Source organism: Schistocerca gregaria, chromosome 6 (assembly GCF_023897955.1).
Source record: "Schistocerca gregaria isolate iqSchGreg1 chromosome 6, iqSchGreg1.2, whole genome shotgun sequence".
Taxonomy (NCBI): Eukaryota; Metazoa; Arthropoda; class Insecta; order Orthoptera; family Acrididae; genus Schistocerca; species Schistocerca gregaria.
The window spans coordinates 397,347,609-397,365,904 of record NC_064925.1 but is presented as its reverse complement, the minus strand read 5'-3'; the positions used below and the strand labels follow the sequence as shown (position 1 = coordinate 397,365,904).

The 18,296-nt window shown below is 45.2% G+C and overlaps 1 protein-coding gene across 6 annotated transcripts in view; it reads right to left on the bottom strand.

Moving 5' to 3' along the window:
- The window catches only part of LOC126278199 (leucine-rich repeat-containing protein 24), a 1,518,316-nt gene that overhangs the window by 24,163 nt on the left and 1,475,857 nt on the right, over nucleotides 1-18,296 (bottom strand). For all 6 annotated transcript variants that reach the window (XM_049978119.1, XM_049978117.1, XM_049978118.1 and 3 more), the window contains 2 exons: nucleotides 6,144-8,395; nucleotides 122-395 (listed from right to left, as the gene is read on the bottom strand). In XM_049978119.1, the coding sequence (XP_049834076.1) occupies nucleotides 122-395; nucleotides 6,144-7,821 (1,952 nt within the window). In that variant the 5' untranslated portion in view covers nucleotides 7,822-8,395. The remainder of the gene's footprint in view (nucleotides 1-121; nucleotides 396-6,143; nucleotides 8,396-18,296) is intronic.

Below are 18,296 nucleotides of genomic sequence, written 5' to 3'. Positions count from 1 at the left end.
ATTATTAGCCATGGCACATAGAGGCGATTGTGCACACTGCAGTACCGCCTTAAGACAAAGTATCAACATTTAAAGATACAACTAGTACTGGCAACTGCGAAGCACCGTGTGGCGCACTGACCTGCTGTGCGGCAGCGTGCGGTACATGAAGGGGTGGTGCGGGGGCGGCACGGCGGCGGCGTGCGGGGGCGGCGGAGGCACGCGCGGCAGCCCGAAGTCCAGCGGGTAGCCGTCCGGGTCGTGGTAGGGGTCCATCGCGCCCGGCGACGGGTGGACGTCCGCTGTGTGGTGCTGGTGCGGGTGTCCGTGGCCGTGGCCGTGCGGCAGCTGGTGGTGGCGCAGCGGGTGCAGCGGCACCACGTTCTCCATCGCCTCCTGGTAGCTGCCGCTCTCGCCTGCACACGTCCGTGTCCACGTCAGGGGTTACATTCACAGTCAGCGTCGAAAGCTAGACACAAAACTACTGTTCTTCCATTGCCAGAGTGTCACTAAACGCTCGGTTTTGACAGTGAAATGGTGAATTCGTGGTGACTATTGTTTATGGGACAGGTGACTGACTAACAAGCCAAGGAACTCCAGAAAATGACGGTAGTCATCACAGCTGGTGAAGTAAAATCCCGGATGAAAGACATAGGTATTACGCAGGGCTGACAAAAACATATTTGCCCCCCTCCCCATAGAAGACCTCAAACTAACATCGCTTCTAGCATCAATGATGACGTCAGTTTGGCGAGGGAGAGTCTTTAATATCACGGTTTATTGATAATTTTTACTTGCGGACCGTCTGACAGCAACTGAATAAAACACAATTTTAGTTCTATACGTGTTTCGCCTTTATTTTCTGCAAGGCATCATCAGTGGCAGGTTCTGTGGACAATGTCTTACATATTATGCTCCTGTTGCATTTTTGGTGTTGTTCTTCTTCTTATGAATGCCAATTTGCGGTTTTTTTCCACATTCCACAGCACTATGAACTGAACGCTTGTCTCAATGCAATATCCATAAGTAAAACTTATCAATATACCGTGATATCGCACGCAACTGAGGAAGACAGGACTACAAAATTTAGTGACTCTCTAAGTTTATCCAAGTAGGCCACATCCAAGTTAAGGCGCTCATATCAGATTTGGTCTTGAACAGCTACCAAAGTTAGCTGTTGTTGATTGCTGCTTTTTATCTATTGTTATACGAAGGCTATTCGGAAAGTAAGGAACGATAGGCCGCGAAATGATAACCACAGTGAAAATCAAAACTGTTTTACTTGCAACGGTTAGCTACACCTTCCAGCTACTTCTCTACAAAGTCGCCAATCAGACTTTGGCATCTGTAATAGCGTTGGATTGCAGCTCGTTGTCTTCATAGGCAGCGGTTCATCTGATCAGAGATGAACCACAGGGGTAGACAATTACGGCCTGTATTGTCGCTGATCAAACACTTCCCATAAAAAAAACGCTGCAGGAGCATCTTCGTTGCCACTGCAGAGTGCGGCCGCGAATTGTCACGTCGAACGAACCGCATGACAATTATGCTTGGTGGATCGCTTGGATTCAGGACAAATCTTTCGCCAGGCCCTCATACTTGGCGGGAGACTCTAATTTCTAGCCATCTTTACGTTCTCTCTGTGATCTCAGAACTGAAAAGAGCGACATGATGCGATCGACGGGCGTGCCTAACGCATCTGTGCAAAGCTATATCACATTTGCACTGTATTTTTCAATTCACAACCGATAGTTCCTTACTTTCCGAATAACACTCGTAAGTAGTCTCAGACATTTCCGTGGGATTAACATCGAGTTATTTGGTGAGCCACTGAAGATGCGATAACTTATCAAAGGTCTGGTTTAAATTAGGAACGTACACTTTGCAGACCTGTCGAAATCTTGGAAGACAAAAGTGTTCGCAGAACACACCGTGAAGATACAGAACAGAGAGTAACTGATGGTCAATGATAATGTTGAAATAAACGTGGGTGATCTCGTACCGAGGTACAAAAAACACCTCCAATATGTGACAGAATAATATAGTTGATTGTAATTGCTAATGTAGAGTCACACAGAATAAGGTGGCCGCTATATGCACAGCCGGCATGGCAAGCATTGTGGGGGCAGTAATGGCGGGCGTTACAGGCAGACGCTGTTGGGGAGGTTGTGGGAGGGGAAATGCCATTCTAAACTAAAGCCAACACTGACTTTTTTTGTAAATATTAATTGGAGCTGTTCTGCGTCCTCACTTTCATGGTGACCATTTAAAAAGATCTGTCGAATCTGCTTTTGTTAATCTGTGTAAAATGTGTTCCCCTGAAAAAGCTTATTCATGCCTGGCCTCTTAAACCAACGCCATGAGTAGCGAATTATGAGTAAAACTTACACTTTTTTGCCACATTAAAATTTGCTTCTTTTGGCAAAACACACCGGAGTTTACATTGCGTTACCTCACAAATGCAGGCCGGTGTGGCCGTGCGGTTCTAGGCCCTTCAGTCTGGAATCGCGTGGCCACTATAGTCGCAGGTTCGAATCCTGCCTCTGGCATGGTTGTGTGTGTTGTTCTTGGGTTAGTTAGGTTGAAGTAGTTCTAAGTTCTAGGGGACTGATGACCACAGATGTTAAGTCCCATAGTGCTCAGACCCATTTGAACCTCACTAATATAATGAGCAGACGCAATTTCGGGGAAGTTCTGAAACAGTGCTTTATTAAGATTACTGTGTGAGAAACTGAGGAACAGTAAGGTCAGTGGTTGTGATAAAACACATCTCTGGAACAAAAATAAACGTGTGATGTCTTCACTTATGTTGTTCGAGAACACATAGCACTTCTCGTATCACCAGCTATCAAAGGCTCTTAAAAATCCCAGTCTTTCATTGAAAAAAAAAAACTGTACTTATTGCAATAACGAAGTTTTGCACGATAAACCTGTGGCAAACTTCACTACTGGCCATTAATTTTGCTACACCAAGAACGAATGCAGACGATAAACGGGTATTCATTGGACAAATATATTATACCAGAACTGACATGTGATTACATTTGCACGCAATTTAGGTGCATAGATCCTGAGAAATCAGTACCCAGAACATCTACATCTGGCCGTAATAACGGGCTTGATACGCCTGGGCATTGAGTCAAACAGAGTTTGAATGGCGTGTACAGGTACAGCTGCCCATGCAGCATCAACACAATACCACAGTTCATCCAGAGTAGTGACTGGAACATTGTGAAGAGCCAGTTGCTCGGCAACCATTGACCAGACGCTTTCAGTTGGTGAGAGATCTGGAGAATGTGCTGGCCAGGGCAGCAGTCGAATATTTTCTGTACCCGGAAATGCCCGTACAGTACCTGCAACATGTGGTCGTGCATTGTCCTGCTGAAATGTATGGTTTCGCACGGATGGAATGAAGGGTAGAGCCACGGGTCGTAACACCTCTGAAATCTAACGTCCACTGTTCAAAGTGCCGTCAATGCGAACAAGAGGTGACCAAGACGTGTAAACAAAGGCACCCCATACCATCACGCCGGGGGATACGCCAGTATGGCGATGACGAATACACGCTTCGAATGTGCGTTCACAGCGATGTCGCCAAACATGTATGCTACCATAAAGGTGCTGTAAACAGACCTGGATTCACCCGAAAAAATGACGTTTTGCCACTCGTGCACCCAGGTTCGTCGTTGAGTAGACCATTGCAGGCTGTGCTGTCTGTGATTCAGCGTGAAGGGTAACCGCAGCCATGGTCTCCGAGCTGATATTCCATGCTACTGCAAACTTCGTCGAACTGTTCGTGTAGATGGTTGTTGTCTTGCAAACGTCGCCATCTATCGACTCAGGGATCGAGACGTGGCTCCACGATTCGCCACAGTCATGCAGATAAGATGCCTGTCATCTCGACTGCTAGTGATACGAGGCCGTTGGGATCCATCACGGCGTTCCGTATTACCCTCCTGAACCCACCGATGCCATATTCTGCTAACAGTCATAGGATATCGACGAACGCGAGCAGCAAAGTCGCGATGCGATAAGTCGCAATCGCGATAGGCTACAATCCGACCTTTATCAAATTCGAAAACGTGATGGTACGCATTTCTCCTCCTTACACGAGGTATCACAACAGCGTCCCACCAGGTAACGCCGGTCAACTACTATTTGTGTATGAGAAATCGATCAGAAACTTTCCTCATGTCCACACGTTGTAGGTGTCGCCATCCGCGCCACCCTTGTGTGAATGCTCTGAGAAGCTAATCATTCGCATATCACTGCATCTTCCTCCTGTCCGTTAAATTTCGCGTCTCTATCACTTCATGTTCGTGGTGTATCAATTTTAATGGCCAGTAGTGTACTCTCTTCTTTGAGTGCTCTGCAAAAATCTCATTTCGATATTGCAAACCGTTTCAGAAATACGTGGAATGCTGTGGATATTTCTCTCTGGCTTTGTCGCTGCATCGTAAATATTTGCTACACTATTTTGGTTTTGTCTAGATTGCTGACAGAGAGATGCTTCCACTCAAGTCTGATGAAAACGTCAATATGTTAGCTAAACGTCACCTGCGCCAACATATTACGTGGTATGCACCAAACACAAAATTATAGCGATCTCTATTTTTCATTGCAAACTTTTTTTGAGTTTTGCACAATGTCTTACTTCCGCGCAAATCTCACAACAGCTATGACTCTTAACGAAGTGATGGACAAGTCATCACGAAGCTGACATATAAAGCTACAAGAGTCTCAAATATAATTTTTTTTACCGAATAATTTCTGTAAAATAGTTTCAGAAATGTAACATTACATGCTTCTCGATTCTGCCGTCACCGACCGGTCGAAAGGGGTTGGGCGATGTCGGCCTTCTCTTCCGAACAAACTAATGAACTCTCCCAGAACATTGGACGACAATTGGTCACTGCGCATCAGGCACCGGGTTCTCTTCGGACTCTACTTGTAATTGCCTAAGAGTACCTAACGCTAAACAAAATATCATTTTTGTCATATGAATAAGAAGTAAATTCTGTCTTTTGAAGCTGAATATTTTATTGGTGTGAATCAAATATGTCTCATCTCTTTGTTCTAGTCAAATTCAGTAGTGTATATACAGGGTGGCCGGAAAATGTCTGAAACGCTCGTAGGGGTGTTGCAGGGCAGGTTGCACCGTGACATAAATGTTAAAAAAAAACTCGATACGTTGCACCGTTTCCGAGTTATTAAGCACTGAATGTAGCCAATCGGGGCGTCGCGCGCTCACACTCCAGCGGCCTGCCAGGGGCAGTGTTGCCCAACGAGTGCTTTGTCCCGTTAGCTGAAACTTGAATTCGTGCGCGCAACGACCTTATTGGCTAACTTCCATGCTAAATAACTCGGGAACGGCGCAAAGTATCGCATTTTTTTTATGTCTCAGTACGATCTGCCATACAACATCACGACAAGCGTTTCAGTCATTTTGTGACCACCCTGTATAAAAGAAAATCACAGAATTTTATACTGATAAGATATCTGCAGTGCTTCTGGCATTTCATTTAACTACTCGTTTCTATTTAAAATTATTTAACTGTGTGACACCTAAATTGGAAGAGACGGGTACTAAAGAAATTTTCACTACACACATCCAGCATGTGCTGAAGTGTATGAAAAGGACATAAAAACTAATTAAATGTAAAAGAACCTCATAAAAATAGGATTGTAAATGGTTACATATTTAAATGAGCTTTCGAGGACCGCTACGAATCTGGTATTGAAATAAGAATAATTAAATAATTTCCTTGTGTATTGTAGACCACTGAAGATGCCTCTCCCCAATAAGCGAAACGTGTTTGGTGCACACAAAAAAAATATTTGTCTACAAAAACGGAATTTTTTTCTTATTTACATGCAGGTTGATAACCGAAATAGCAACTGATGCAAAATAACTCCAAATATTAACATTTATAATCAATGTACAGAACTAATAAGTTCTTGACGTCTGTGTGAATAATTCGTGCACGTCCTTCAGGAATTTATAACAGGCGTCATTCCGCCTTCAGTGGACGTTGGGCAAAGATTTATAACGACATGTTACCTTTAAACTGTTGATAGTAAAAACATCTGAAAGCCACACTTATACTTTCAGAACTCTAAAGTACACTGCAAAGAGCAGGTGTAGGGACTTTTATTTGCCTTACCTCCAGCCTCCTCCCCGCCGTCTCCGTCCCCGCGATGCCTCTCTTTGCCGATGCTCTCGGTGTCGTTGATGAGGTCCGGGTTGGCCTCCAGCGCGTATGACCTCATGGAGTGGGGGCTGCCAGCGAGGCAGGGGTTGGCCGCTCCGCCGCTGCCGCCTCCGGCTGCCGCCAGCGACATCATGACGTCGTGTTGCAGCGGCGGCAGGGCGTGCGACCGTCCGTCCGCCCCCGCACCCATCAGCAGCGCGCCGTTAGCCTTGGCAGGGGGCGGCACCACCCCCGCTGTTCCCTCTGGGGCGCGCCCGCCTCCCAGGCCCCCGGCGCCGCCGCCCAGCCTCGTGATGGGGTTGAGAGGGGCGCCCTTACCTTGCTGCAGGGCCACCACCTTGCTGCGCTCCTTCTTCCGGCGGCGCATGCGCCTCCGTCGGCAACGTATCGCGCACGCCACCACGCCGATCAGCAAGAAGAGCACAATTACTGATATGGAGCACGCTATCGTTATTACGTACTCGTAAGGGAACGGTGGCGGCCCGACAATGGGTTCTTCCCTCACGATTATACGTATAGTGTAGTTGGAATGGCTCTTACCAGCTGGATTTTCAGCCACACAGACAAAAGTGCCGTTGTCTTCCGTGTTGGTGTTGAAGATGAACAGCTCACTTTTCTTTTCTTCTGAACCTTCCTCTACGAAGTAGTACAGGTGAACACCGGGAGCCACCAGTGAATCGTTCTGAAGTATCCTCCCTTGAAACCACCACGACACTCGAGCCTCTGGTATCGCAGACACCCTACACAAGAGTGAAACGTTCTTACCCTCGGCAATCTCAAGATACAGGGTCGTAGGGGAGACATCTGGGAGACAAGCGAGATCGTTCAAGTCCAGTGTCTTTATGAGCTCCCCTTTCAGCCTCCCAGGTGATGTACATTTAGGCTCTTCTGTATGTGGAACCTTATACGTCACCAGCCACGCCCTCAGGTCAGTTAGCCTGCAGTCACACTGCCAAGGATTCTGGTGCAGATAAATCTCGTGAAGGGTAATCGGGAGAGTGTCGGTACCCCTGATGTTGTTGAGACGGTTCCCATCTAACTTGAGCCACTCCAGATTATCTAGACCAGAAAAAGCTCCAGGCTCCACAGTTTCAATTTCACAGTCAGACAATTCTAACGTCGTGAGAAACGGCAAGGATTTGAAAGCGCTCGCTTCCAAAGATCGGATAGGGTTTCCATTCATGATGAGCCTCATGAGCGAAGGATAGTCACTGAAGGTTGCTGTGGGCACGTAGCGCAGCTGGTTCTGAGACAGGTCCAGCTCCACCAGATTGGTCAGTCCTTTGAAGGCGCGGTCGTCTATCTGAACGATGCGGCAACGCGCCAGGTAGATGCGCTGCAGGTTGATAATGCCCATCCTCTGGAAGCGTTCCCTGGGGAGCGACTGCAGGTTGTTCCCTGAGAACTCCAGCACCTGCGTGCCTGGGTCTATTCCGTCTGGGATGGTGATGAGACCTTCGCCGATGCACTCCACGGTCTGCTTGCCACCCTTCCACATGCACTTGCACGCGGACGGGCAGGCGGCGGCCAGGTGGTGTTCCAGGGAGATCAACAGCACGAAAACGGCGAGCAGCAGCAGAGGCAGCGGGGGCGGCGGAGGCGGCGGCGGCGGCGGCGATGGCCGCAGCATGGCGGCTCCACGAGCCGGCTCACCTTTCCACGGACGGGCCTCTCATGGCCGCCGCATGCGGCGGAGAGTCAGTGGGATTCCTCAACTCACGGTGTCTTCAGAACTCAAAGGAGAGCCACTTCAGATAATCCGCTGACGCCTATGGTGCTTTCAACTGCCATTTTCGTGAGCAGTCCACAGGGACCACATCACGACGAATGTTACATTCTTTCCAGTACTAGTGGATACAAAGCTTCCAAAACTACAGTTTGTCAATACATAAGAACCTGAGATACCGTTAGGGCCCAGGAGGAGGAGGGACACTTATTCCTGCACAACATCGTCATAACTTCGAAAGGCTACTGTCTCACGTGAATTCATAGGATGATATCTTACAACAGTTCGCAGATGACGTTGTTGTGATGTCCTTTTCTTTTGCAACATTATTTCTACCTGTCTACAGCATGAACACAGCTGTCCACAACTAGTTCCGTTGGCACAGTGTCGTATCGAAATAAGCCACTCGACCCACCTTATAAATCCACTTTTTGGGGAAAAGACGGAACAGCTTCAGGGATTACATTGCTCCAGACACCTGCGAAAAAAAAGTATTCCAATAAGAAATTTCTCAGCAACAATAGACAACACATAGTATATATTAACACGTAATAGGACAGTAGTTAACAAGTAAATAGTTAAATTTATATTCAAACAGTATAAAAGCAATTTTTTGATTCTTATTGGATCTGAGAAATATAAAATGAACTCAAAATCAGCTCGGATCTTACAGGACCTCTGAAATATTTTGCGCTGATGTTCGTCCAAGCCAAGATGACAGGAAAATTTCCACACACAAATTCCCTTGAAGTAATGTGCACAGAGTCTAGAGCCATCGGGATGTCAAGCGATCTGCTCTCTTATCATTTCTCTACTTCATTGATTGATAGTGTATTTTCGGATGTTCAGAAATGTTCCTGACTCTACTCATCTATACAGCATTTCGACTACCGACCCATCCGCCTTCCCCACGTGATACGAGCTGTGGTATATTACGCGTACTGGCTGCCTTGACTCTAGCCAGACTGTACTATTATTGGCGTAGCGCCGTTATCTACGGTCTAAGGTGCTGCAGTCATGGACTGTGCGGCTGGTCCCAGCAGAGGTCCGAGTCCTCCCTCGGGCATGGGTGTGTGTGTTTGTCCTTAAGATAATTTAGGTTAAGTTGTGTGTAAGCTTAAGGACTGATGACCTTAGCAGTTAAGTCCCATATGATTTCACACACATTTTTTCGTTATTGCGGCCAATTTCGACTTCTAGCGCCCCCTGCGCCCTTAGTGGTGCTCATTTGTTTCTTGGAGCCCTCTAAATGCATTTGATCCCATGTTTTCGTCAACATAGAGTCTTCGTTGTAATATTAAATAAGCTGTAGATCTTCAAATCCGGGCATGAACCACCTGAGAATGTAGAATGCTTTTTGTGGAGTAGACTATCAGAACCACCAATAAGGTAACTAGGAACTGCAGTGACACACTCAACTGAAACAAGCAGCAAATCGGCAATCATCGAGCACTGCCTCGAACTTAATCATGAAACGAAACGTGACGAATCAAGGGCCATGGTGCAAACGTAGAATTTGTTTGACAGCGTAATTAAGCGTTCTATTGAAATAAAGAACTTTTAAAATCTAAAGTACCGGTAATCAGATTTCCATTTAAACAAGACTTTCGTCTGGTGCAGTGACTCAGGAGAGTTGTAAAACACTGTGTTAATGAACCTTTCATTAAATAACAGTGCGCGTTCCGAAAAACAAATGAGTGTAAATGTTGTAGCGGTCGCCGAGAATCGAGCGTATGCATAGAAAGCGTAACGACAACGATAGAATCTATATCGAACATTACTTACTGGATACTAGCTTCCATAAGAAGACGTACGAGACAGAGAACTGCCAGAGGCTTCAAGATATGACAAAATACTGCTGTCTGCCACCGAGACGCGTGAAATGTACAGGCAAACCGGGGCAAATTACATCAACAGAACAACCTGCATGTACGCTTTGTAGGAATAAAAGCCATCTTGCCGGCCGCTGTGACCGAGCGATTCTTGGCGCTTCAGACCGGAACCGCGCGATTGGTAGGTCGCAGGTTGGAATCCTGCGTTGGGCATGGATCTTTGAGTTGTCCTTTGGTTAGCTGGGCTTAAGTAGTTCTAAGTTCTAGGCGGCTGATGACCTGAGATGTTGAGTCCCACAGTGCTCAGAGTTATTTGAAAAGCCGTCCTGACAACTGGAGAGCGTGCCCAGAGTACTAAATGGTGTCATAACCCTACACCACCACCACAAAAGTTCGACGCGTGACTGCATCACCTAGCAACTTAATTCAAACGACATGACAGACTATAACTGAAGACAATCGAGGCGGACAATCAACAAAAAGACAGTATGAAGACACTTATGGGAGTGTCACAGCCAGACTAACGAGTACGGAATTAATAATGACACTTCCATTTGAGGCTCATTGAGACAGAGGAAGACCCTTACAGTCACAAGAATAAAACCTGACACGACTGGGTAGATCAAGAGTACAGCGGACAAAATTTGATCAGCCATGGACACAATGAGCAAATTTATGGCCCTCTGCGATGAAATAATGTTTCTATTTCACAAGATACTTTCCCAAATTCCGGGAAAGGGGCTATGTGACGAGCCACCGAACAATGTCGTTTATGTATCCTTAGGGTCGATTCAGCCTGCACTTCAATATCAGTTAACAGATAAAAAAAACCTTACGATATATTTATTGCGTCTCAATGCACATAAGTCGGATGAACGATAGGCAGGTCTGTGTAGCCACAGTAGGGAAAGTTTGCGACAGATATGAAAGAAAGATAAAAGTGGTAGAGAAAAAAAGGTAGTATGATTGAGATACATCTTTAAATATAAAATATTACACGCAAATAAAAATGTGCAACAAACAAGTGAAATCCACAGATTTCCAGAAACACAATGAACAAATTACAAAATTTAAGATTCCACAATTAATGTAGAATAAGAATTAAGTAAAATAGTAAGATAAAAAGAGTATGAAGTGTTATTTACTGTCACAAACTAAACACAAAAACACGTTCCTAGGTTTCCCGACGAATGTGAGACGCTCTCAATAATAGTTTAGTGTAAAATAAATTTATTGAGCCATAAAATGTATATCATTATAATACGATACAGCTCTCTCTTCCTCTGTCACCCTCCTTATCTTTCTCTCTATCTCTCTCTCTCTCTCTCTCCCTCCCTCTCTCTCTCTCTCTCGCGACATACACAGACAAACACACACCCACACACACACACACACACACACACACACACACACACACACACACACAGACAGACTGCCACGCGCGCAGAGTATATCACTTGGAATTATTCCTAATATCGTTAGCATTTCTATTGAGTATTCCCAAAGAAATAGAACAATATGGTCCCAGAGACCTATTCAAGACTCAACATCTTCATGATACACCATGCAAGTGGAAGCGACGGATGTCACATTATAGATATTTCACCCTTCAAGAGGTCTCTGGAGCGATATAGTTTCATCTAATTTAAGCCCCTATGTCTGAGTTTCAGGCAGCAATCCCCCACTTCCTTCGATGTTGAAGTGTTACTCCAACGTAGCTGAAAAGCCTCTCTATTGCTATTCGAGTTCAGGAGAAAACGGAGTGGGCTGAGGCGTGAATGGGAATCTGGATGGAGGGGCGAGGTGCGCTAGGCCAGTCGTGACGTTCTGCAGAGCTACTGCCAGGGTGTCACAGTGGTTAGTGGCTAGTACACCAGCCTATGAGCAGGAGACATTGATTCGAATCCCGACTTTGGTACAGATTTTCATTCGTCACTTCAGTCTGCAAGTATACATCACACTCCTTAATGTTGGCAGAGCTACTGCCCAGGGTGGCATAGTGGTTAGTGGTTAGTACACCAGCCTATGAGCAGGAGACATTGATTCAAATCCCGACTTTGGTACAGATTTTCATTCGTCACTTCAGTCTGCAAATATACATCACACTCCTTAATGTTGGCAGAGCTACTGCCCAGGGTGTCACAGTGGTTAGTGGCTAGTACACCAGCCTATGAGCAGGAGACATTGATTCAAATCCCGACTTTGGTACAGATTTTCATTCGTCACTTCAGTCTGCAAATATACATCACACTCCTTAATGTTGGCAGAGCTACTGCCCAGGGTGTCACAGTGGTTAGTGGCTAGAACAACAGCCTATGAGCAGGAGACATTGATTCGAATCCCGACTTTGGTACAGATTTTCATTCGTCACTTCAGTCTGCAAATATACATCACACTCCTTAATGTTGGCAGAGCTACTGCCCAGGGTGGCATAGTGGTTAGTGGCTAGTACACCAGCCTATGAGCAGGAGACATTGATTCGAATCCCGACTTTGGTACAGATTTTCATTCGTCACTTCAGTCTGCAAATATACATCACACTCCTTAATGTTGGCAGAGCTACTGCCCAGGGTGGCTTAGTGGTTAGTGGCTAGTACACTAGCCTATGAGCAGGAGACATTGATTCGAATCCCGCCTTTGGTACAGATTTTCATTCGTCACTTCAGTCTGCATATATACATCACACTCCTTAATGTTGGCAGAGCTACTGCCCAGGGTGGCATAGTGGTTAGTGGCTAGTACACCAGCCTATGAGGAGGAGACATTGATTCGAATCCCGCCTTTGGTACAGATTTTCATTCGTCACTTCAGTCTGCATATATACATCACACTCCTTAATGTTGGCAGAGCTACTGCCCAGGGTGGCATAGTGGTTAGTGGCTAGTACACCAGCCTATGAGCAGGAGACATTGATTCGAATCCCGACTTTGGTACAGATTTTCATTCGTCACTTCAGTCTGCATATATGCATCACACTCCTTAATGTTGGCAGAGCTACTGCCCAGGATGGCATAGTGGTTAGTGGCTAGTACACCAGCCTATGAGCAGGAGACATTGATTCGAATCCCGACTTTGGTACAGATTTTCATTCGTCACTTCAGTCTGCATATATACATCACACTCCTTAATGTTGGCAGAGCTACTGCCCAGGGTGGCATAGTGGTTAGTGGCTAGTACACCAGCCTATGAGGAGGAGACATTGATTCGAATCCCGCCTTTGGTACAGATTTTCATTCGTCACTTCAGTCTGCATATATACATCACACTCCTTAATGTTGGCAGAGCTACTGCCCAGGGTGGCATAGTGGTTAGTGGCTAGTACACCAGCCTATGAGCAGGAGACATTGATTCGAATCCCGACTTTGGTACAGATTTTCATTCGTCACTTCAGTCTGCATATATGCATCACACTCCTTAATGTTGGCAGAGCTACTGCCCAGGATGGCATAGTGGTTAGTGGCTAGTACACCAGCCTATGAGCAGGAGACATTGATTCGAATCCCGACTTTGGTACAGATTTTCATTCGTCACTTCAGTCTGCATACATACATCACACTCCTTAATGTTGGCAGAGCTACTGCCCAGGGTGGCATAGTGGTTAGTGGCTAGTACGCCAGCCTATGAGGAGGAGACATTGATTCGAATCCCGACTTTAGTACAGATTTTCATTCGTCACTTCAGTCGGCAAATATACATCACACTTCTTAATGTTGGCAGAGCTACTGCCCAGGGTGGCATAGTGGTTAGTGGCTAGTACGCCAGCCTATGAGGAGGAGACATTGATTCGAATCCCGACTTTAGTACAGATTTTCATTCGTCACTTCAGTCTGCAAATATACATCACACTTCTTAATTTTTTATGCAAAGGCTTACGAAATATGTTGCTGTGATCTACTGTTTGACTATCTAGACGACGGAGGCTTTCGTACACCCCTATATTGGCACCCAGAACACGGTTATTCCAAGCAGTAAATAAAACTGCGTTCGTGCTGAACTCTATTCGCTTGTCACCCCAAGAACAAAGAACATGGCTTGTTAACGTCATGGAGAGTGCTTGCGTCAGTCGCCACGGATTTGCCTTCGGTGATACGTTTGCCGCTTTGCTGCTCTGCCAATTGCGTCGTCCGATTTAACGAATTCTAATCGCTACCGCCGTTTCCAATTATCGGCGTCGCCTGGATTCGCAGGTGCCTTATTATTCGATATCCGAAATCCGATTACAGCAATATTCATTACAGAGGAACGGTCGCACTTAGCAGGGCCGCGACGGGCTGCTCTGCTTTGAGGTAATGCACGGGCCAGCGGATTTTCCTAACGGCCACCTGGCACCGCTTTTACTGCAGAGTCGGTACGAGCATACTCTCCTTTGCTACGTTCTGCTACACCATTTGTGGATGGCGCTTCTGAGAACATTTTTAAAATAAAACACTCGATTGAAAATATTTACAGCTTATATTATTCCTTGTTAATTTCACTTACGCTGAAATATTTCTTTAGGGGACTCTCGCACACTCAGTATTTACTGCACAATGTATTGAAGGATTTTTTGTTGAAAAAATTATCGCTCGTTCAATAAATGGTTCAAATGGCTCTGAGCACTATGGAACTTAACATCTGAGGTCACCAGTCCCCTAGAACTTAGAACTACTTAAACCTAACTAAACTAAGGACATCACACACATCCATGCCCGAGGCAGGATTCGACCTGTGACCTTAGCGGTCGCGCGTTTCAAGACTTAACGCCTAGAACCGCTCGGCCACACCGGCCGGCGAAGAAATATCGGAACACCAAGAAGATGTTGGGCGACATGCACGAAGGTTGGTAAGCGTGTTTCTAGTGAGAACGCAAATAAAATTTGTTTTAAATACGCGCTGAAACGATTGTCAGTTAGTAACCTTTAAGAGTGGACGTGGTGACGCGATGTTAGTCAAGAACGCCTTTAAGGTGACAAAGATTCCGTGTTTCTTGTCTTGCGGAAAGCGTTCGATACAGTTCCCCACAGTCGTTTAGTGATCAAAGTAAGAGCATATGGACTATCAGACCAATTGTGTGATTGGATTGAAAAGTTCCTAGATAACAGAACTCAGCATGTCATTCTCAATGGAGAGAAGTCTTCCGAAGTAAGAGATCTCAGAAGTGCAGCAGGGGACCGTTTCCATTCACAATATATTTAAATGACCTTGTGGATAACATCGGATGTTCACTGAGGCTTTTTGCGGATGATGCTGTAGTATATCGAGAGGTTGTAACAACGGAAAATTGTACTGAAATGCAGGACGATCTTCAACGAATTGACGCATGGTGCATGGAATGGCAATTGAATCTCAATGTAGACGAGTGTAAAGTGCTGCGAATACATAGAAAGAAAGATCCTTTATCATTTACCTGCAATATAGCAAGTCAGCAATTGAAAGCAGTTAATTCCAAAAATTATCTGGGACGAGGCATTAGGAGTGATTTAAAATGGAATGATCATATAAAGTTGACCGTCGGTAAAGCAGATGCCAGACTGAGATTAATTGGAAGAATGCTAAGGAAATGCAATCCGAAAAACTAGGAATTAGGTTACAGTACACTTGTTCGCTCACTGCTTGAATATTGCCTAGCAGTGTGGGATTCGTACCAGATAGGGTTGGTAGATGATATAGTGAAGATCCAACGGATAGCAGCGCCCTTCGTTACAGGATCATTTAGTAATCGCGAAAGTGTTACGGAGATGGTAGGTAGACTCCAGTGGAAGACTTTGCAGGAGAGACGATCAGTAGCTCGGTACGGGCTTTTGTTGAAGTTTCGAGAACATAACTTCACCGACGAATCAAGCAGTACATTGCTCCCTCCTACGTATATCTCGCGAAGAGACCATGAGGATAAAATCAGAGAGATTAGAGCCCACACAGAGGCATACCGACAATCCTTCTTTCCACGAACAATACGAGACTGCAATAGAAAGGAGAACCGATAGAGGTACTCGAAGTACCCTCCGCCACACACCGTCAGGTGACTTGCGGAGTATGGATGTACATGTAGATGTAGATGTAGATGTAGAAGTCACTATTATCAACATCGCACTGAGTTTGAACGACGTCGTGTAATCGGGGGAGCTGGATGTTCCTCCTGGGGTATTGCAGAATAACTTGGAAGGAATGTAACCACTGAACAGGACTGCTGGCAGCCGTGTTCACGAGAATGTACGACCGTGAGAAGACGAGGCAAAGGACGGCTACGTGGCACTGCCCAGAGGGGAGACAACCGTGTTCGGCATTTCTCTGTGACACATTGTAGTGCATTTGCGGTAGTAGTAGTTGTCACCACAGTGACACAAGACACTGTTACAAATCCGTTACCTCGAGGTCAGCTCCAAGCCAGAAGCCCGTAGGGTTTTTTGCAGTGACTGCAACACACCGGAATTTGCGAATTCAGTGGTGTCAAGTTAGACCTCGTAGGAGGGCAAGGTGGAAGTCTGTGGCGATTTCTGATAAAAGCCATGTTGATTAAAAGGAGGCCGGTCGAGGAGGAGGTGCAACCAACCTGCGTGCTAGTCACACTGGACTAAAACCTGGTGCTATGCTCTGGACTGCGATTTGCTATGACAGCAGGAGCGCCCTCGTGGCTATTCAAGCATCTTGACTACAAATTTGTACGTCAGTCCAGTTAGTCGATCTGCCAAGCTGCCATTCACGAACAACATTCCTAGGGCTGTTTTCTAAAAGGATACTGCTCGCCCACATATTGTGGTTTTAACCCAACATGCTCTACATTGTGTCGACATGTTGCCTTGGCCTGGACGACCAGAAGATCTGTATCTAATCGAAAACATATAGGACTTCGCAGGACGACGATCCCAGATAATCCGCAAACAGCGCTAACCGTCCCTGTACTCACCGACCTAGTGCAACAGCGGAACTCCATCTTACAAACTGACACCCAGCACATGCACAACACCATGTACGCATGTTTGCACGCTTGCATTCAACTTCGGGTCATTAATGTACCAGCATTTCACATTTCCTGTGGCTTGTCTCGAGCTTATCACCTGTGTTCTTGCAATGTTAATCAATTAAATATATTATTTAAACAAATGTATCCAGAATGATATTTTCACTCTGCAGCGGAGTTTGCGCTGATATGAAACTTCCTGGTAGATTAAAACTATGTGCCGGACCGAGACTCGAACTCGGGACCTTTTCCTTTCGCGGGCAAGTGCTACCACTTGGTAGAGGACTTGCCAGCGAAAGGCTAAGGTCCCGAGTTCGAGTCTCGTTCCGGCACACAGTTTTAATCCGTCAGGAAGTTACATGAACAAATGTATTCGCGAAATTTCATTATTATTTATTCATTAATTTTTTTAATGTTGCAATTTTGTGATTTTTCTCGTCAGTTGTATTATATCCTTTATGGGTAGTATTGCGCAATAAACGGCAGTTCCTTCCATGATCGAGAGAAATTCAGTTTGTTCCGAACGATTTTCCGCAAATAAGCTAAAAAAATAAGTGTCACTAGTTCAGGAAGCACGCTAGAGGAGTTGCATTAAACGACCATCCATTACCTAAAGAAATGAAATTTTTGACTGCTCAGGAAACGCCACATACCTCGCTGTCCACGGAAAACTAAAGATCGTGATGTCATAGCAGCAAGCGTATGTGACTTTTTTTTTTTTTTTTTTTTTTGCTTGTAACAGTTCTATGAATTGATAAATAAAATCAGGTCATATGTTCAGTGTGCATACATGTTTGTTTTACCTTCTTACTACATTTGTTACACCACAGAAGTAAGGTCATGCAATCTCTCAATCCACGATCCGTAAATTACCGTTTTATTTAGTTTGGAACGATATAGAAATACACAGGACATAGCACATATACACGTTAAATTGCACAGTTCGGTTAATTTGTAATTAATTGTTCTTGTGGCTTACAAATATATGCAGTAGTGAATAAGTCCTAGTCCGTGTCAAATATTTATTGGAAACTTTTCAGACTTATTTCACCCTTTCTGTTTTATTTGTGGTTTCGTTTTATTGGGAAAAAAACCTCAATCGCAGACCGCCGACGTGGTCGCTACAAAGTTATAACTGACGCGTTCCGAGCATAAATAGTGCGCAATAATATTGCGCCATTGTTGGCCTCGCACTTTTACGCAATATATTCACACAGTATCATTGCCCAATAGATGATGAGAATCTGAGAGCAGCTTTATACGTAGATGCGAATACGCATAGATTTTTCTGTGTCTCCTGTGTTAGTGCCACAGTTTTATTCACCCAAGGCGCTCTCTCGTTCCGTATAAACTCATCTGATTTATTGAAAGCGTCTTTAAACACACTGTTGTATTATTTTTTGTTACAGTGACTTCGTCATTTTTCTAAGATACTATTCGAAACTGACTGCATCAGAAATAAACTGATAAATAGATTCTAGAAATTGTTAACAATTTTTCATTATAGCTTTTTAAAATTTAAAGTGTTTACCTATGAGTGACTATCAGGAGCGACCTAGAAGTGGAATGACCACATAAAACAAATACTGGGAAAAGCATATGCTAGTCTG